Raw genomic sequence first — 21,649 nt, 5'->3', positions numbered from 1 at the left:
CTCAGCCTCTTGAATGCTGGGATTACAAGTGTGCCCTACCACACATGGCTTTTTATCCTTATTTTGAAACAGGGTCTCACTAAGTTGTGGAGGGCCTAAGTAGCTGAGGTTTTCCACAAACAGCGATCCTCCAGTCTCTGCCACCCAAATGTGTGCCACCACGCCCAGAAGAACCTCAGTTTTATTTAACACTGAAAACTGAATGGGACCCAAACGCCTCTGAGCCAGTAGGTGGCCAGCCACATGGCAGTTACCACCTGATGGAATCAAAGCACTGGCACAGGTGGGGTGGGGCGAGCCTCAGGACCCTGCCCTATGGAGGCTCGCCAGGCCCAGCCAGCCCAGGAAGGACTGATTCTGCAGCACTCACACACACGTGTTGAGGTATCCCAGGGTAACATGCTGCACTCCCGCCCACCTGGCACAAGTACTGAGAGGAGGCCGAAGGGACAAGAGATTGGAGCAGCCAGGGCTGTTACTTGGAAAAGGGATTTTCAAAGGTGATGTAACTATTCCTTCAACGCTGGCAGTGGTTACACAACTATACATTTGTCAGAATTCACAGATCTACATACTAAATGGTGAATACTGTATCTGAACTATACTTTAATACACCCGTGTAAAAAAAAAATCTAAAACAGAAGCATTTACCACAGTAGCCCTCCAGTTAAAACAAGTGACACACGGCACGCACATCTCTGAATCACACCCTCATTCCTTCTACTTTGCTCAGCAATACAATCTCACAGTTACCAGCATGTTGCAGGTGTCAAAACTATGTTAGGAGCCGGGCGTGATGGCGTTCACTTGTAATCCCAGCACTTGGGAGGATGAGACAGGAGGATCACACAGGTTCGAAGCCAGCCTCAGCTACTTAGTGAGGCTCTCTGCAACTCAGTGAGACCCTGTTTCCAAATAAAGTATAAAGTAGGTCTGGGAGTATAGCCCAGAGGTAGAAAAGCCCCTGGGTTGCCCCAGTACCACCACACACACACACACACACACACACACACACACACACACACAAAAAAAAAAAAAAACTATGTTAGGTCAGGATGGGGCAACAGTAAGTAGCTTCAGCTCTGCAGGCCACAGGGTCTCTGTCCAACTCCTCACCCCGTGGCAGTGTCCCGAGACGGCAGGGTGCCTGACACCGGAGCACACCTGGAGTGAAGGGGCAGCCCACCTCTGGGCCGGGATAACTGAGTCCTTTGCTCTGAGGACCTGGTCTGGGGCTGAGCTGATGGGTCCTGAGGCCCCAGCTCCGTCTCGCACTCATCTCTGGTTAAGGACAGGCACACGGCGAGTGCAACTACAATGAGACCGAGGAGCAGAGGCTCCCACCTGGAGACAACCGAGTCCCTTGAGTGAAGCAGCAAAGAGGGTGCAGGCCGTTCTGAGGCCACGCAGCGCACAACATTGACAAATGTCTCCACAACAGAGACAAATGCCTCCACCTGCTGGCTCTGCAATGGCTCCTTTCTGAGTCTGCACTAGCAACGATGTTTCCAAAACTCATGCCCACAATCTCTTGTCTTGTGATCTATTAGGAAAAATATTAAGTATTCCTCTATTAACTATTTACTTACTACATAAAGTCCTTGAAATTTGCCTTTTACTACTATGGTCAGCCTTTTACAATTTTTTACTTAGCCGGGCGTGGTGGCACACGCTTGTAATCCCAGCATTCGGGAGGCTGAGATCGGAGGATCACGGTTCACAGACAGCCTCAGCTACTTAGTGAGGCCCTCTGCAACTCAGTGAGACCCGGTTTCAAAATAAAGAACAACAAAAAAGTAGAGCAGGAGGTGTAGCTCAGAGGTTGAATGCCCCTGGGTTCCATCCCCAGACCCGCAAAAAGGTAAAAAAAAAAATTTACTTTATTATTATTTTTTGATGGTACTGGGGATTGAAACCAAGAGCATTCTACCTGTGAGCAGTACCTCCAGCTGTTTTTAGTTTTTGTTTTGAAACAGTGTCTCATTAGGTTTCTGCAAGTCTTGCTAAACTGCTAGGCCTGCTCTTAAACCTGTGATCTTGCCGGGCGTGGTGGCGCACGCTTGAGACAGGAGGATCGCGCAGGTTCGAAGCTAGCCCCGCGCGCTGGCTTAGGAGACCCTGTTTCCAAATAAAAAAATGCAAAAATAGGTCTGGGAGTGTAGCCCGGAGGTAGAAGGGCTTCCAGGAACCCCAGTACCACCAAAAAAAAAAAAAAAACAACAAAAAAAACCAAAAAAAAAAAACCTGTGATCTTCCCAATTTAGCCTCCTAAGTCGTGGGGTACAAGCATACACCCCGTGCCTGGCTCCTATTTTTTAAACACAGAGAGGAAGCAGCTGCAGAAACGTTCGCAGCAGCAGCCGCGCTCACCTCCTGGAAGAGCGAGGACATCTCACAGACCAGGCAGGAGCTGGGGCTCTGCATTTCGCACCGGTGCCGGTCGGACAGGAAGAAGTCGCGCAGGAGTGGCGTGTGGGTGAGAGCCTGGACGATGCAGTTCATGAAGCACGTGTTCCCGAGGTTGATGAGCCCGCGCAGGCCTGCATGGGAAGACAGAGCGCGTGAGTGACGCATGCGCGGCATCAGGACGCTCACCACTGGATCCCAGAGGGAGGCTTCCGTTAGATCTGTATCATGTCTTTTTCTCTTATTCATTCTTTCAAGAAATGTCTTCTTTTGTGGCACTGGAAATTCAACCCAGGGGCACTCTACCTTCGAGTTACATCCCCAGCCCTATTTTTTAACTCTTAATTTTGAAACAGGGTCTCATGAAGTTGTGGAGGCCCTCACTAAGTAGCTGAGGCTAGGCTCGAACTGCGCTCCTCCTGACTCAGCCTCCCCGGAATGCTGGGATTACAAGCGTGCGCCGACATGCCCAACTAGAAAAAGACTTTTTAGCCAGGCATGATGGTGCGCGCTTGTAATTTCAATACTTGGGAAGCTGAGACAGGAAGACTGCAGTTCGTGGACAGCCTCAGCTACTTAGTGAGGCCGTCTGCAATTTAGTGAGACCCTGTTTCAAAATAAAGAATAAAGAATAGGGTGGGGATGTTGCTCAGAGGTCAAACGCCCCTGGGTTCCATCCCCAGACCCCCCCCCAAAAAGTCTTTTCCTAATTTTATATCAACTGTATTGAGAATTCATCACCACCTCCCTCCCTCTATGGCCATTATATTTTCAAAGAATTACTCAAATTCTTTTCTTTTCTTTTCTTTTTTTTTTTGGTGGTACTGGGGGTGGAACCCAGAGGCTTTCTACCTCCGGGCTATACTCCCAGACCCATTTTATATTTTATTTGGAAACAGGGTCTCACTAAGTTGCTTAGAGCCTCACTAAGTAAAGTAGCTGAGGCTGGCTTCAAACCTGTGCGATCCTCCTGTCTCAGCCTCCCAAGCGCGGGGATTACAAGCGTACGCCACCACGCCCGGCTTACTCAAATTATTTTCAAAAAATAAAATAAAATAAAATAAAATAAAAAAGACATAAAAAAATCAGAGCCCCTAATAAACCAAACTTTTTTTAAAAAAAATGTTTTAAAAGGCATTCCACGTCTTCAAGCACCCAGTGAACACACTCACAGACACACATCATCCCTCTCCCTGGAGGTCAGTACCCAGGACCCTCAGCACAGGCAGAGGCCACAGGGCACTGGCTGGGACCATCTCCACGTGTTCCTCTGGACCTCAAGCCCCGGGTGGCACCTACAGAGCACAGGTGCTCCAGACCCAGAGGCTAAGTGAGCCGCGCGGGAAACCTGGGCAGGCTAACAGAACCCACTGGCTGAGAAGCCCCAGAACAAGGCTGGCTCGCTCGGCGCTGCGCACCCACCGATGGTGCAGTTGGAGGTGATCTTCCTCCTCTTCGGGTTGTGCTTCAACAGCTCCAGCTCCCTTTTGGTTGGTTCCCAAGTGGAAAACTTCTCTCCAGCGCCTGAAGAGACGTAAGACGGTTTCAGCTCAACTTTCATCATGGATGTTTATAAACAAAAGCTGTAGTGTTATTACTCAGCAGGTATTTCAAAGAGGGGCATGCTGTGGATACAGCATGGAGGCTTGCCCATGTGTGTGGTGTAGTGGGGACTGAACCAGGGGCATTCTACCTCTGAGCTTCACCCTCAGCGTGTTGTTTCCTGCAACATGGAAAGCAGCACTGCCTGCTAAAGCTGCCCTATCTCCACCTCCTACATCCTGGGTTTACAAGTGTGTGCCACCATACCCGGCTCTACCAACACACTTAACATCACCAACTGGTTCAGAGCTTTAAGACATTCTAGCTAATTTATGGTTTTGTTTTTGTTTTTTTGTTGGTACTGGGATTCCTGGAAACCCTTCTACCGCCGGGCTATACTCCCAGACCTATATTTTTATTTGGAAACAAGATCTCTTGAGGCAGCGAGGTTGGCTTCAAACCTGCACCATCCTCCTGTCTCCACCTCCCAAGCGCGGGATTACAAGCATGCGCCACCATGCCCAGCATCATTCTAGCTAATTTAATCAGGAAAATACTCAATCTTTCAGGAAGGAACTGGGTATGTTTACTTTTTATTTTTTTGTAATATTGGGGATTGAACCCAAAGGCATTCTACTTCCAAGCCACACCCCCAGCCCATTTTTTTTTTAATTCTTTATTTTGAAACAGGGTCTCACTGAGTTGCAAAGGGCTTCACTAAGTAGCTGAGGCTGTCTGTGAACCACGATCCTCCTATTTCAGCATCCCAAATGCTGGGATTACAAGCCTGTGCTATCATGACGTGTGTGTGTTTTATTGTTTTCTGGTGGTACTGGGGTTCCTGGAAGCCCTTCTACCTCCCAGGCCTATTGTTTTTATATTTTTTATTTGGAAACAGGATCTCTTAAGCCAGTGCGGCTGGCTTCGAATCTTTGCGATCCTCCTGTCTCCACCTCCCAAGCGCAGGGATTACAAGTGTGCGCCACCACGCCTGGCTTTGTGTATTTTCGGTACTGGGGATGGAACCCAGGGGCATTCTACCTCCAAGCTACACTTCCAGCCTTTTTTTATTCTTTATTTTTAAACAGGGTCTCACTGAGTTGCAAAGGGCCTCACTAAGTACCTGAGGCTGCCGGCAAACCACAATCCTCCTGTCTCAGCCTCCCAAACGCTGGGATTACAAGCTTGTACCACCACATACTTATTTTTAATGCTAATGCAAAGATCTTGTAGAATACCACAGAGCTGAGGGCAAAGTACTCCTGAGGGTTTTTGGGTGTCGAGGCCCAGGTGAGATGGAGCGTGGCCCTGCTGGTGCTGGACAAGGCACAGCTACAGTTCTGCAACATGCCCTTCACTGCAAGAGCGACCGTTTCTGTTGTGTGCGCTTCCTTCCTGGCCTCGCACACTGCGGCTGCAGACTCTGGCTGATGGCCAGGGCTCTCCATCAAACCCCACCTGAGCAGCGTGGGTGGGCCGCAGCGCCAACTCTCATTCACCCCGGGGATTTCCACCCTCACTCAACAGACCTGAGAGGACTGCAGGACGAATAGAGCAGATAGAGCAGTTAGGTAAACGCCGGCAAAACCCAACCTTGCATCTTCCAAGCCTTCCGTTGCTCCTCCTTGGCAATGATCTCCATGTCTTTGTCGTAGATGTAGTCCTGACACAAAAAGCAGTATATACCGCCATAGGTGAGGTCGATGGCTGCAAAGAAAACGGAGAAAAGAGACTTAAAATCCAACAGCACGAAAAGGCAATGCTTACAGGCTCAGTTAAACATGCAAATTTTTCAGACAAAGTGTGAATTTTTTTGGTAGCACTGGGGATTGAACCGACAGGTATCTACCTTTGAGCTGCATCCCTGACATTTGTGTGTGTGGTACTGAGGATTCTTACACTCCCAGCCCTATCTTATTATTTTTTTGAATCAAGGTTTCACTAAGTTGGGGAGGGTCTCACGAGGTCGCTGAGGCTAGCCTTGAACCTGCGACCCCCTGATCCTCTATCCCAGCCTCCCAAGTACTGGGACTGCCTTGCACCACCACGCCCGGCTGAGCTGCTCGCTCGCTCCCTCCCTCCCTTTTCTTTCTTTCCTTCTTCCTTTCTTTTTCTTTCTCTCTCTCTTTCTTTCTCTATTCCTTTCCTTCCTTCTTTCTGTACTAGGGATTGAACTCAGGGACATTTTATTTATGAACTAATCCCCCAGTCCTTTTATTTCTTTTTTGTTGTTGTTGTTTGGAAATGAGGTCTTCGCTAGGTTGCTGAGAGTCTTGCTAAGTTGCTGAGGCTGGCTTTGAACCCGCAACCCTCCTGGTCCTAGTCTCCCAAGTACTGGGATTACAGGTGTGCACCATCATGCCTAGCTCAAGATCCTGTTTCAAAAACAAAAACTAGAGCCAGGCGTGGTGGCGCACACTTGTAATCCCAGCACTCGGGAGGCTGACACAGGAGGATCCCAGTTCGTGAACAGCCTCATCTATTGGGCGAGACCCTGTTTCAAAATAAAGAATAAAAAAATAGGGCAGGGGATGTGGCTTGGAGGTCAAATGCCCCTGGGTTCCATCCCCAGACCTAAAAAAAAAAAAAAAAAAAAAAAAAAGCCAAGCATGGTGGTAGACACTTGTAATCCCAGTATTTGGGAGGTTGAAACAAAAGGATTGCAGGTTTGCAGCCTGCTGCAGCTACTTAGTAAAGCGTCCTGCAATTTAGTGAGGCCATGTTTCAAAATAGGGCTGGGGATGTAGTTTGGAGGTTGAATGTTCCATCCCCAGTACCACACACACACACACACACACAGAAAAAAAAAAAAAAAAAAAAAGGACAGAGTAAAAAGAAGGACTGGGGGTATAGCTCAGAAGTAGAGTGCCCCTGATCAAATCCCAGTACCCCAAAATACAAAAATAAAGCTGGGGGTTGGCTGAGAGGTACAGTGCCCCTGGGTTCAACCTTTAAAACCAAAAAAAGAAAAGTAAGTCAAATCATCGATCTGATATATCAAATAAACAGAAGGTGGAAAACCCACATCACCATCTCAATTGATACAGGAAAGCATATGACCAAATTTCTTTGACTAGAACAATGGGCATACTAGAATGGAAGGGAAGTCATTCAACATGGATACCCAGCTCAACGCACTCATTCAGGACGGACAGCAAACTGTTCCTGAAGAGCAAGAGGAGACAAGGCCATGCTGTGCTGTCATGGGCCCAGGCCGTAGCTGGACCCTGAGCCTGTGGCTCAGCCAGCAGGTGGCTTATCTTACAAGCTGTCTTAGCGTGATGGTCCACGCTGTAATCCCAGTACTGGGAGGAGGAGACAGGAGGATCACAGGTTCTGTTCAGCTACTTAGTGAGGCCCTCCAAAACTTAGACTGTAAAGAATAAAAAAAATAGGGCTAGGGGTATAGCTTGGAGGTAGAATGTTCCTGTGTTCAACCTCCAGTACCACACACACACACAAAATAAAACAAACAATTAAAAACTGACTTTTAGCTGGACGTGGTGGCACAAGTTTAGAATCCCAGCATTTGGGAGACTGAGACAGGAAGATCGCAGTTCACGGCCAGCCTCGGCTACTAAGTGAGACCCCATTTCAAAATAAAGAATAAAAACCAAGGCTGGGCATGTAGATCGGAGGTAGAATGGCCCTGGGTTCCATCCCCAGTACCACCCCAAAAAAATAAAATAAACAAAAACTGACTTAAAGCGGGTGTGGTAGTACATACTTGTAATCCCACTACTTGGGAGGCTGAGATAGGAGCAGCAGGTTCACAGGCAGACTCAGCCAACTTAGTGAGGCCTTCTGCAACTTATTGAGACTCTGTTTCAAAGCGTGGTGCCACATGCTTGTAATCTCAGCATTTAGGAGGCTGAGACAGGAGAATCGCACAGGTTCAAAGCCAGCCTCAGCTACTTAGTGAGACCTTTCCAAAGAAAGTATAAAATAGTTCTGGGAGTATAGCCCAGAGGTAGAAAAGCCCCCAGGTTCCACCCCCAGTACCACCAAAAAAATAAATAAATAAATAAAAATAAAAAATAGGGTTGCTGGTGTAGCTCAGAGGTAGAATGCCCCAAGTTTCATCCTCAGCACCCCTGTCTCAAAAAAACCCTGAATTTTAGCCAGGCATGGTGGTGCATGTCTGCAATCCCAGTACTTGGGAGGCTGAGACAAGAGGATTGCTGGTTTGAGGACAGCCTCAGCAATGTAACAAGGCCTGAGCAATATAATGAGGCTGTCAGCAACCTAGCGAGACTGTTTCAAAAAATAAAAATAAAATAGGGCTGGAGGTGTAATTTGGAAGTAGAACACCCTTAGGTTCAACCTCCAGTATCACATATACACCCCCAAAACTTTTTTCTTCTACTCTCCCCCTTAGCAAGTAGCATCTTCTCAGTTTACTGGTTTCAGGAGTGAAGAACTGGCAAGTTCAAGGAGCCTCAAGGACACCATGTGCACATGGATTCCTAAGCCTTAGAAGAGCCACTCTTCCTCTGAACTTTGAAAAATGAGCCACTGCTCCCTGGAGTTTTCCTCTGCTAGCAAATCAACGGAAGCTTTCCCTGCTTTCTAAGCCTTGTCTGTGAGTATTTAACCACTCAGATAAGAACCGTGACCACAATACCACTGCTACCCAACATTGCACTGCAAGGTCTAGTCGCAGCAATTAGGTAAGAAATGAACATTAAAGGCACCCACATAATAGGGATATCCGCATTGGCAGAAGGCTTGACATCTGTAGAAAATGCTAAAGATCCCACCCTTCCTAAAGAAAAACCTGTTAGAGCTAATGCAAGAATTCAGCAAAGCAGCAGGGCACAGAAAACACAAAAATCAGCTGTATTTCTATGTAGCAGCAACTAACAATTTGTAGAAGTTAAGGAAACAGTTTCACTTAAAATAGTATCAAGGCAAATTAAACACTCTGAAACAAACTTAGCCAGGAGGAGAAAAGACTTGCACACTTATTGCTGAGGTAACAATACTACAGGAGGACAGCTGGAGACCAGGAGCTCCAGGCCAGCCTGGCAATATGGCAAGACCTCAAACAGCACAAAACAAAACTACTCAAAGGGATGCATTCAAGGCAATCAAGGCACAGCTCCAAACGATGTTTGCGGAAAGAGAAAATCCGCCTAAAATTTATAGGGAATCTCAAATACCCAGGTTTTGTAAAACAAAAGAAAACAATGTTGGAGGACTCATGCTTACTGACTTGAAAATTTACTACCCAGCTACAGAAATCAAAACTGTAACGCTGGTAAAGGCAGCAATACAGACCCGTGGAAGAGAGTCCAGATATAAGGCCTCACACACACAGCCAGGTGACTTTCCAACAAGGGTATCAAGACCTCCTGGGGAAAGAACAGAACTTTTTTTTTTTTTGGTGGTTCTGGGGTTCCTGGAAGCCCTTCTACCTCCAGGCTACACTCCCAGACCTTTTTAAATTTGGAAACAGGGTCTCTTATGCCAGCACGGCTGGCTTCGAAACTGCACGATCCTCCTGTCTCTGCCTCCCAAGCGCAGGGATTACAAGCGTGCGCCACCACGCCCGGCTAGAAGAGAACTTTATAAAAAAAAAAAAAAAGGCATCAAAGACCATCAAAATCAGCAGGAAGAAGAGCTAAAATTATAAAATGCTTAAACGGAAAGCCTTTCTGACTCTGGACTTGACAATGATTTCTGGCTATGACACCAATAGCACAGGCAAAAGACAAGAGAAAATTTTGCTAAATTTTCTTCTCTGTGGGTACTGGGAATTGAATGCAGGGTCCCTCGTGTGCTAGGGAAGTGCTGTGCCACTGACTTACATCTCCCGCCTTATCAAGTTGCAGTCCACAGTACTCTTGTCAGGTGCAGGATCATACCCACAATCCCAGCCATTGAGGAGGACAGGCAGGGAGACCACAAGTTCAAGGCAAGCCTGGGCAACTTAGTGAGATCCTGTCTCAAAAAGGGCTGAGCTGGGCGTGGTGGCACACCCTTGTAATCCCAGTGCTTAGGAGGCTTGCACAGGTTCGAAGCCAGCCTCAGCTACTTAGTGAGGCTCTCAGCAACTTAGTGAGACTCTCTTTCCAAATAACATAGTAACATATATATTATAGGTCTGGGAGTTAGCCCGGAGGTAGAAAATCCCTGGGTTCCACCCCCCTGTACCACCAAAAATAAATACATACATAAATAAATAAATAAATAGATGGATAGATAGACAGATAGGGCTGGAGATGTGGTTCAGTGATAGTGTGCCCATGGATTCAATTCCCCAGTGCCAGAAAAGAAAAACAACATTAAAAAAAACAAAGTACTAAGTTCTTCCTTTCTCACATAAATGTTGACACTGAAAAGTGACTGAAAATTTGGTTTTAGAACCAATAATTTTTTTTTTTGGTGGTACTGGGGGATGGAACCCAGGGGCCTTCTACCTCCGGGCTACACTCCCAGACCTATTTTATATTTTGTTTGAAAACAGGATCTCTTAAGCCAGCTGAGGTTAGCTTTGAACCTGTGCAATCCTCTTGTCTCAGCCTCCCAAGTGCGTGGATTACAAGTGTGCGCCACCACGCCCGGCTTTAGAACCAATAATTATATATTCTATAAAATGGAAACTAACAGCCAGGCAGCCAGGCATGGTGGCGCACATCTGTAATCCCAGTGCATGGGAAGCTGAGACAGGAAGACCATAAGGGAGCCGACCTCTGCAATTTACCAAGACCCTGTTTCAAAATTAAAAAAAAGCTTGGAGGTAGAATGTCCCTAGATTCAATCCCCAGTCTCCGCCCACACACACTAAAAAGGAGACTAATGTGGTTGTTAACTGGAAGAAAAATTTATTCAACATAAATAAAGTTGCAGGTAGCTGGGCGTGGTGAAGCACACTTGTAATCCCAGCACTTGGGAGGCTGAGATAGGAGGATCACACAGGTTCAAAGCCAGCCTCAGATATTTAGTGAGGCTCTCAGCAACTAAGTGAGACCCTGTTACCAAATAAAATATAAAATAGAGCTGGGCATGGTGGCACACGCTTGTAATCCCAGTATTTGGGAGGCTGAGATCGGAGGATCACGGTTCGTGGACGGCCTCAGCTATTTAGTGAGGCCCTCTGCAACTCAGTGAGACCCGGTTTCAAAATAAATAAAAAATAGGGCAGGGGGTGTAGCTCGGAGGTCAAAAACCCCTGGGTTCCACCCCCAGATCTGGGATGTATATATGTATATATATATGTGTGTATGTGTGTGTGTGTATATATATACATACATATATATATACATACATATATATACACATACATATATGTATGTATGTATGTATGTATGTATGTATGTATGTATGTATATATATATATATATAATAAATAGGTCTGGGGAATGTAGCCTGGAGATAGAAAGCCCCTGGGTTTCGTTCCAAGTACTACCCCCACCCCCAAAAAAGGTTGCAGGTGAGCCAGGCATGGTGGCACACACTTGTAATCCCAATACTTGGGAAGCAGGAACAGGAGGATCACAGGTTCGCGGTCAGGCTCAACTACTTAGCGAGGGCCTTTGCAACTTAGTAAGACCCTGTCACAAAATAAAGAATAAAATAAGGGCTGGGGGCATAACTTGGGAGATAAAATGTCCCTGTGTTTTGTCCTCAGTCTCACAAAAATAAATTAATTTTAAAAATTGAACTGGGGGCCGGGTGTGGTGGCGCACACTTGTAATCCCCGTGATTGGGAGACTGAAACAGGAGGATCGCACGGGTTCGAAGCCAGCCTCAGCTACTTAGTGAGGCTCTCAGCAAATTACTGAGACCCTGTTTCCAAATAAAATATAAAAAAGGTCTGGGAGTATAGCCTGGAGGTAGAAAGCCTCTAGGTTCCAACCCCAGTACCACCACCAAAAAAAAAAAAAAAAAAAAAAAAAAAAAAAAAAAAAAAATTGGGCTGGGGATGTAGTTAGGAGTTAGGCCACCTCTGGGTTCAATCCCAAGTATAGATAGACCCTAAAAAGAGGCCTAGAGTCAAAAGATGCAGGTAAAGCCAGGCGTGGTGGCGCACGCTTGTAATGCCAGCATTTGGGAGGCTGAGACTGGAGGATCGTGGTTCGCGGACAGCCTCAGCTGCTTAGTGAGGCCCTCTGCAACTAAGTGAGACCCTGTTTCAAAATAAAGAATAAAAATGGGGCTGGGAGTGTAGCTCAGAGGTAGAATGCCCCTAGGTTCCATCCCCAGTACCACAAAAGATTCAGGTACAGCTAAGTAGCCTACTTATTTATTATTATTATTATTATTATTATTATTATTTTATTTATATATTTTTTGGTGGTACTGGGGTTCCTGGAAGCCCTTCTACCTCCGGGCTACACTCCCAGACCTATTTTGTATTTTTTTATTTGGAAACAGGGTCTCTTAAGCCAGTGCGGCTGGCTCCGAACCTGCGCAATCCTCCTGTCTCCACCTCCCAAGCACAGGGATTAAAACCGTGTGCCACCACACCCAGCCCTAAGTAGCCTAACTAATTTTCTGGGATGCTCTCTTTTATTTTTTTTTTTTTGTATCAATGTGGTGTTCTACCTCTGAGCTACATTTCAACCCTTCTTATTATTGTTATTATTATTATTTATTAATTAATTTTTAGTGGTACTGAGGATTGAACTCAGTGGAGTTCTACCTCCAAGTCATAACCCCAACCCAATTTTATTTTTATTTATTTATTTATTATTATTATTATTATTATTATTATTATTATTATTATTTTATTTATTTATATTTTTTTGGTGGTACTGGGGTTCCTGGAAGCCCTTCTACCTCCCAGCCACACTCCCAGATCTATTTTATACTTTTTATTTTGAAACAGGATCTGACTTCGAACCTGCACGGTCCTCCCGTCTCCACCTCCCAAGTGCGGGGATTACAAGTGTGTGCCACCACTCCCGGCCCAATTTTATTTTTATTTTGAAACAGGGTCTCACTAGGTTGCCGTTAAGTCTTGTTACTGTGTTGAGGCTATCCTTGAACCTGTGATCCTCTTAACTCAGCCTTCCCAGTACTGGGATTACAAGTGTGCACCACCACGCCAGGCTTTTCTTATTTTTTAAGACAGGGCCTATGCTGCTGAAATTGGCCTGGAACTTGCAATCCTCCTGCTTCAGCCTCCCAAGTCACTGGGATTACAGGCACACACCACTGTGCTTGACTTAACTTCTAGTTTTAACACCTGTAGATGTTCTTACTCTAATTTAAGGGCAGAGTTTACTAATCAGGTTACTAAAATGAATTAACAAGACAAATTCATAAAGTGATTCTATCTCTAAGCTACACCTCCAGCCCTATTTTTAGCCTTTATTTTGAAACAGGGTCTCAATGAGTTACAAAGGGTCTAAGTAGAAGAGGCTGTCTGTAAACCATGATACTCCTGGTCTCAGCCCTCCAAAACCACCACACCCAGCTTATTTATTAGTACTGGGGATGGAACCCAGGGGCATTCTACCTCAGAGCTACAACCCCAGCCCTATTTTTTATTCTTTATTTTGAAACAGGGTCTCACCAAGTTGCAAAGGGCTTCAAGCCACTATCCTCTGGTCTCAGCCTCCCAAATACTGGGATTATAAGCATGCACCACAATGCCCGGCTTTTATTCTTTATTTTGAATCAAGGCCTCACTAAGTAGCTGAGGCTGTCTGCAAACCGTGATCCTCTAGTCTCAGCCTCCCAAATGTTGGGATTACAAGTGTGCGCCACTACGACCAACTTCCATATACTTAAAATTATTTCTAGATTTTTTTTTTTGTTTCAGCTGATAGGTCAGGTTCCTTCTGCCTCCCCTCATGGGACCCAGCAGCTGGGACAGGAGGCGGAGCCCCGGAAGCCAGGAGCAGAATGGGCAGACTCTGGATGTCGTGAGAGGACCAGCATTCTCCCGCGCCTCTCTAGCTCCTACCCCAAGAACCCAACTACCTAAATACCCTCACTTCCTCTCTCGGGTGCGACTCTGCTGACCGAGAGACCCCCAACTCCCCACAATATCAGTCTACCTTGTCTGGGAGAGACAATTAAAGGGGCCTGGTCTCACACGCCTTTGCTGGATTTTGCCTCCTTTGCGACTCCCAACTCAATCTCAATGTTACATCAGCCTCCCAAGCCCTGGGATTATAGATGTGCACCACCAAACCTGGCTTCTAGATTATAATGCTTAACACAATGTATATAGTATGTAAATAGTCATTTTACTATTACTTAGGGAATGTAAAGAGAAAAAAATCTGCATTGCTTAGTACCAAAAAATAATTAACTAACTAATTAATTTGCAGTACTGGAGATGGAACCCAGGGGCATTCTATCTCTGAGTTACACCCCAGCCATATATTATTATTATTATTATTATTATTATTATTATTATCATTTGGTGGTACTGGGAGTGGAACCCAGAGGCTTTTCTACCTCCAGGCTATACTCCCCGACCTATTTTATTTATTTATTTATTTTGGTGGTACTGGGGGTGGAACCCAGGGGCTTTCTACCTCCGGGCTATACTCCCAGCCCTATTTTTATATTTTATTTGGAAACAGGGTCTCACTAGATTGCTGAGAGCCTCACTAAGTAGCTGAGGCTGGCTTCAAACCTGTGCGATCCTCCTGTCTCAGACTCCCAAGCGCGGGGATTACAAATGTGTGCCACCACGCCCGGCTTCCAGACCTATTTTATACTTTATTTAGAAACAGGGTCTCACTGAGTTGAGAGCCTCATTAAGTAGCTGAGGCTGGCTTTGAACCTGTGCAATCCTCCTGTCTCAGCCTCCCAAGTGCTGGGATTACAAGCGTGCGACACCACACCCGGTTCTTACTCTTTATTTTAAAAGGGTCTCACTGAGTTGCAAAGGAACTCATTAAGTAGCTGAAGCTGTCGGCGAACGGCAATCCTCCTGTCTCAGCCTCCCAAGTACTGGGATTATGAGCGTGTGCCACCACACCTGGCTTCTAATTTTTCTTTTTTAAATATGCTTTTATCGGTACATTACAGTCTCACATCATAATCTAAATCATGTTGACAGTGACATAAATGCACATAGCATTTGGTACCCCCTCCTTTTCTGGGTGTTTCTATCCAAACAGTACTAAATTTAGGATCTCTCTTTCCAAATTTTTGCTTACTCTAGTTCGCATGTGTTTCAAACAGAAAGATGAAAGTCTTTAGCAGAGAAAGCACTGAAGATTTCACATCAGCATTTCAATGAAAAGGTAGCTGATCACAACATCAGGTTAGCTGTCTGCGTGTGTTTGTGTGTGTGTGTGTGTGGGGGGGGTTGCTGTGGAATAAACCCAGGGGCATACTCTATCTCCAAGCTATACCTTAGCCTTATTTTATATTTTTGTTTTGAAACAGTCTCACTAGGTTACTGAGAGTCTGGCTACGTTTCTCAGGCTAGCCTTGAAGTTGTGATCCTCCTGTCTCAGCCTCCCAAGTACTGAGATTACAGGCATACACCACACCTTGCCTAACTAGAAGCTGTCACTTACCACTTAAGGTTGTACAAAATGATAGTAACTTAAAAAAGCTTTAAGGCAAACAGCACTTAATGGACTTGGTTCATCCCCTTCATTCCCTACAATGTCTCTCTCACAAGGAGGACACACACAACTGCCGTGCCCACCTCTGGGGGCGCCTTACCCAGGTTGTGCCGCTTCGACTTGGCATGCTCATGGATGTGTTTCTTTGTGAAACAGCCGAAGAAGACGCAGTACAGGCAAGAGTGCAGCCGGTTCAGGTGGACACCACACACGTGGCAGACGCATGACTTGGCCTGAAATTCAGGGAAGAGAATTAGTGAGCAGAGTGGATGCAGCCACCTTCTCAAAATGCCCAAGTCACACAGCCCCAGCGAAAGGCAATTTCACCTTCGAGACCTAGGACTCCAAAAGCCCACTCTGCTCATTCTTTCCATTTTCTAAAATAGACTTACTTCACGTAGCTCAAAACTACCACCATAAGCAGTCCACGCCAGGCGTGGTGGCGCACACTTGTAATCCTAGCATTTGGGAGGCTGAGACTGGAGGATTGTTGATTCGCTGCCAGCATCAGCTACTTAGTGAGGCCTTGTTTCAAAATAAAGAATAAAAAATAGGGTTAGGGGGTAGCTCAAAGGTAGAATGCCCTTGGGTTCCATCCCCAGTACTGGGGGGAAAAAAACAGGGCTGGGGGTGTAGCTTGGAGGTAGAATGCCCTTGGGCTCCATCCCCAGTGCTACAAACAAAAGAAAACAAAACAAAACTGGATTAGTAGGTCAGGCTTGGTAGCAGACACATATAACCCTAGAAGGAAGCTGAGATTGGACTGCAGGTTCGTAGCCAGCCTTAGCTACTTAGGGAGTTCCTCTGCAACTTAATGAGACCCTATTTCAATATAAAGAATAAAACAGGGCTGGGGTTTATCTCAGAAAAATATCCCTGGGTTCAAAATCCAGTACCAAAAAACAAAACAATGGATCTACCATATGATCTGGGTATCATCCTTCCACAGGACCGAAACCAGAGAACTACAGTGATGTATGTACATCCATGTTCCTAGCAGCACAATTCAGAATTGCCAAATGACAGAACCAACCTCGGTGTCTCTCAATAGATGAATAGATTACAAAATTATGGGATAGCCACATAATGGAATTCTACTCAGCAATAAAGAACAAGATTAGGCAGGGCGTGGTGGCGGCATGTGGGAGGCCAAGATAGGAGGACTGCAGTTCGTGGACAGCCTCAGCTATGTAGTGAGGCCCTTGCAACTCAGTGAAACCCTGTTTCAAAATAAAGGGCTGGGGTGTAGCTCGGAGGTAGAATGTTCCTGAGCTCCACCACCAGTACCCCCACAATAATAATAATAAGGAGGCCGGGGGTGTAGCTCTGAGGTAGAATACCCCTGGGTTCCCTCTCTAGTACCAAAAAAAAAAAAAAAAAAAAAAAAGGAACAAAATCATATCATTTCCAGGAAAATGGAAGGACCTGGAGAACATTATGTTAAGTGAGATTAGTCATGCACAGAAAGTGAAGGGTTGTAAGTGTTCTCTCGTGTGCAGAAGCTAGGACTCAATTCAGACTCCAGAGGGACTCCAGCTAATGGAGAAACCTCAGTGGAGCTAGGAAGGCGGTCCAGGGGAAGAGGGAGGCGGAGGATCACTGAAGGAATTGCTGCCAGCAGCTGTGTGTACATATGAGAAAACAGCAACGTTAATCTCAGTATTATGTTCAGAGAAGGGGAGATGGGGAGGGAGGGACACTAAGTGCCGTGTGCATGTATACCACTGAACATGATTTACATTATGATGTGAGACTATAACGCACCAATTAAAGTATATTTTTTAAAAAATGAATTTTTACCTAAAGAGTTAATTTAGGCCCCAAATTTTGTGCTTTAGAAACATTCCTGCTGCCAGGCGTGGTGGCACACACTTGTAATCCCTGTGCTTGGGAGGCGGAGACAGGAGGATCACACAGGTTCAAAGACAGCCGTGCTGGCTTAAGAGACCCCGTTTCCAAATAAAAAATATATATATAAAAAAATAGGCCTGGAAGTATAGCCCAGAGGTAGAAAGGTTCCATCCCTAGTACCACCAAAAATTTCTCCTGAAGAAAGCTGCCATAAAATTAAGAGGCAAAGAAGAGTGGGCGTGGTGGTACACACCTATAATTCCAGTACTTGAGAATTTCAGAGGATCTCAGGTTTAAGGCTTGTCTCTGCAATTTATGCAGACCCTGTTTAAAATAAAAATAGCAGAGTGTGGTGGCACAAGCTTGTAATCCCAGTACTTGGGAGACTGAGACAGGAGGATTGCAGGTTCAAAACCGGCCTCAGCAACCTACAGAGAGCCTGTTTTAAAGTTTTTTTTTTAAAAAGCTGGAGCCGGGCATGACGGTGCATGCTTGTAAATCCCAGTGCTTAGGAGGCTCTCAGCAACTTAGTGAGACCCTGTTTCCAAATAAAGTATAAAATAGGTCTGAGCGTATAGCCCGGAGGTAGAAAAGCTCTGAGTTCCACCCCAATTATCACAAAATAAATAAATAAATAAAATAAAAAATTAGAAAACTGGGCATAGTGGCACATGTTTGTAATCCCAGTACTTGGGAGGCTGAGTCAGGAGGATCACAGGTTTGGGACCAGCCTCAGCTACTGAGGCCTTCCACAACTTAGTAAAAACCTGTTTCAGAATAAAGAATAAAAAATAGGGCTGGAAGTATAGCTAGGAGGTAGAATGCCCCTGGATTCAACCCCCAGTTCCACAAAAATAAATAACTAAAGCCAGGTATGGTGGCAACCGTGTAATCCCAGTACTTGGGAGGCGGAGACAGGAGGATTCCATGTTCAAGACCAGCCTCAGCAATTTAGCAACACTTTCAGCAACCTAGAGACCCTGTTTCAAAACAAAGTAAGTAAATGAGCCAGGTGTGGTGGCCCATGCTTGTAATCCTAGCATTTGGGAGGCTGAGACTGGAGGATCAAGGTTCGCAGACAGCCTCAACTACTCAGTAAGGCCCTCTGCAACTTAGTGAGACCCTGGTTTTTTTTTTGGTTTTTTTTTGGGGGGTGGTACTGGGGTTCCTGGAAGCCCTTCTACCTCCGGGCTACACACCCGGCAAGTGAGACCCTGTTTTAAAAAAAGAATAAAAAATTGGGCAGGGGGTATAGCTCGGAGGTCAAATGTCCCTGGGTTCCATCCCCTGATCCGCCAAAAAAAAAAAAAAAAAAAAAAAAAAAGGTAAAAATAAGGCCAAAGATATAGCTCAGAGATAGAATGCCTGAATTCAATTCCCAGTACCAAAAGAAATAAAAATATAAATTGATATAAGGGCTAGGGGTGTAGCTTGGAGGTAGAATAGCCCTGTGTTCAACATCCAGTACACCAAAATAATAAAAATAATAAGCTATAAATAGAAAAAAAAAAATCCTAAACCCATCTTTTAGAAAATTAGGTAAAATTAGCCAGGTGTGGTGTGGTCCCTCTAAGGTGTGGTCTCACTAAGTAGCTGAGGCTGGCTTTAAACCTCCAATCATCTGGTCTCAGCCTCCCAAATACTGGGACTACAAGTGTGCACCACCATACCCAATGTAGAAATTATTATTTTTGCAGAAGTAGAGATTGAACCCAGGGCCATTCTACCTCTGAGCTACAACCTCAGCCCTATTTTTTTAATTCTTTGTTTTGAAACAGGGTCTCGCTAAGTTGCTGAGGGCCTCATTAAGCCTCAGCTACTACTTAGTGAGACCCTGTTTCAAAAATAAAGAATAAAAAATTGGGCTGGGGGTGTAGATTGGAGGTAGAATTTCCCTGGGTTCAATCCCCAGTACCCCCCCCACACACACCTGTTCATCTGACTTTAGTTCATCCTAAAAGATAATGATGCTCAGCAACATAAAAACAAAAAGAAAATGGACATTTAACATGGCCTACAAACTCAGTGGATATTACTTTTCCCATTAAGAAATGTTACTCAAGGGCCAGGCATGGTGGTGCAAGTTTGTAATCCCAGTATTCGGGAGGCAGAGACTGGAGGATGGCGGTTCGCAGACAGCGACTCAGTGAGACCATGTTTCAAAATAAAGAATAAAAAATAGGGTTAGGGGTGTATCTCAGAGGTAGAACGTCCCTGGGTTACAACCCTAGTACCACACAAAAAAATAAAAAATAAATAAATAAATAAATAAATAAATCTGGGAGTGTAGCTTGGAGGAAGAATGCCCTTGGGTTCTATCCCTAGTACCACAAAAAAGAAAAAAGAAATGTTACTCAAGGTGGAAACTCTTTACTCTCAGATTCCTCTGTGTGTTGTTTCTAAGGATTGAACCCAGGGACATTCTACCTGAGATACACCCCCAAACCTATTTTTTTTGGTACCATGCCGGGCTCCCCAACTGTGTATGAGGAGTGTGTGTGTGTGTGTTGGTGCTGGAGATGGAAGCCAGGGACATTTTACCTGCAAGCTACACACGGAGGCCCTATTTTATTCTTTTATTTACTTATATTGCTGTACTGGGGATTAAATCCAGGAGCATTCTCCTTCTGAACTACACCATCAGCCCTATTTTTATTCACTATTATATCTATATCTATATCTATCTCTCTCTCTATATATATATATATATATTTTTTTTTTTGCGGAACTAGGGATTAAATGCAGGTGCATTCTACCTCTGAGCTACACCCCCAACCTTATTTTTTATTCTTAATTAAAAAAAATTTTTTTTGCAGGTCTGGGGATGGAACCCAGGGGCATTCAACCTCCAAGCTACACCCCCTGACCTATTTTTGATTCTTTATTTTGAAACAGGGTCTCACTAAGTTGCGGAGGTCCTCACTAAGTAATTGAGGCTGTCCGGGAAACGCGACCCTCCAGTCTCAGCCTCCCAAATGCTGGGATTACAAGCCTGTGCCACCATGCCCGGCTTAGTCTTATTTTTTCAAAACAGAGTCTCACTAAATTGCAGAGGGTCTAAGTAGCTGAGGCTGGCCACAAATTTGTAATCACAAGTACTGAGATTACAAACGTGTGCCACTATGCCCGGTTTTTAACTCCCCATTTCAAATTACCATCCGCAAAATCGCGCTGAACTGTAAAAACTAAGTTCATTAAGAGGAAAGAATAAAGGTATAACCTTATTTCCAAATTAATAAACCAAAGTGCCTGGATAGACGTAGGACTGGAAAACGTAACACCAAGTATTTTTGGAGCCTTGGTTGAAGACTCCGGATCACCTCCCCCTCCTCTCCTCCTTGCCTCAGAGCAGAAGGCATAAACCCCGCCTTCCACCAGCACAATCTTTTCTTCTCAATCCACTCCTCCGTAGCTACAGCACAAAGAGGTGGTAGTAGAGGTGGTAGTGACTGCGCCTCTCCACGGCAACCATACTGTTTCCACCAGCCCGCCTTGCTCTTCCCCACTCTGTCCTGTCCACAACAATTATTTTTCTATTTTTGCCTTTATATTTTGCAACTGGGGATTGAACCCAGGGATATTCTACCTCTGAGCTACTCCCCAGCCCTTTTCCTTCTGCTTTGAAACGGTCTCACTAAATTGTCCGGGCTGGCCTCAAATCTGCGATCCTCCAGTCTCACCTTCCCAAATCCTGGAATCAAGGCGTGTGCTACCATAGCCGGCTCACACCCTATTTATTTATTTATTTATTTATTTATTTAGCGGTTCTGAGGATGAAATCCAGGGGCATTCGATCTCCGAGTTGCACCCCCAGCCCTATTATTATTATTATTATTATTATTAATTTTGAAACAAGGTCTCCATGAGTTGCAAAAGGCCTCGCTAAGTAGCCGAGGCTCTCCGCGAACTTTGATCCTCCTGTCTCAGCCTCCCAAATGCTGGGATTACCAGCGTGCGCCACCACGCCCGGCTTCTCACACCCCATTTAAACCAACCAAAGAAAGGGCTGACGTCCTTGGGCCTGTCCTAGCCGACCCTGACTCAGGGGACGCTCTGTCCAGCACCCCAGGAACACCCTAACCACCCCGGCCTCCGCGCAGGCTCTGCGCCCGACCTTCACGGATGGACACTCGGTGCAATGGACCCCCCGACCGCAAACGACCCCCGGGGCCGGGAAGCCGCTCCGGTTCTTTTTCTCAGAGCCCCACCCCCACTCGGTTCTGCAAGGGTCCTGCGGGGACCGGGGCTGAGACCCTCCCCCGCAGGCCGAGGCTTCCCACGCACACCACCCTCAGCGCTGGCACCCG

The 21,649-nt window shown here is 45.7% G+C and overlaps 1 protein-coding gene across 1 annotated transcript in view; it reads right to left on the bottom strand.

Annotated features, from left to right (window-relative positions):
* The window catches only part of USP22 (ubiquitin specific peptidase 22), a gene marked incomplete at both ends in the record, with an annotated part of 37,795 nt that overhangs the window by 15,859 nt on the left and 287 nt on the right, over positions 1-21,649 (bottom strand). Inside the window, 4 exons of the mRNA XM_080712184.1 lie at positions 2,371-2,540; positions 3,829-3,930; positions 5,542-5,655; positions 15,592-15,724. Coding sequence (XP_080568310.1) covers positions 2,371-2,540; positions 3,829-3,930; positions 5,542-5,655; positions 15,592-15,724 — 519 coding nt within the window. The remainder of the gene's footprint in view (positions 1-2,370; positions 2,541-3,828; positions 3,931-5,541; positions 5,656-15,591; positions 15,725-21,649) is intronic.

Source organism: Muscardinus avellanarius (genome assembly GCF_963383645.1).
Source record: "Muscardinus avellanarius genome assembly, chromosome: 16".
Lineage (NCBI taxonomy): Eukaryota > Metazoa > Chordata > Mammalia > Rodentia > Gliridae > Muscardinus > Muscardinus avellanarius.
This window is presented reverse-complemented; position numbering and strand designations above follow the sequence as displayed.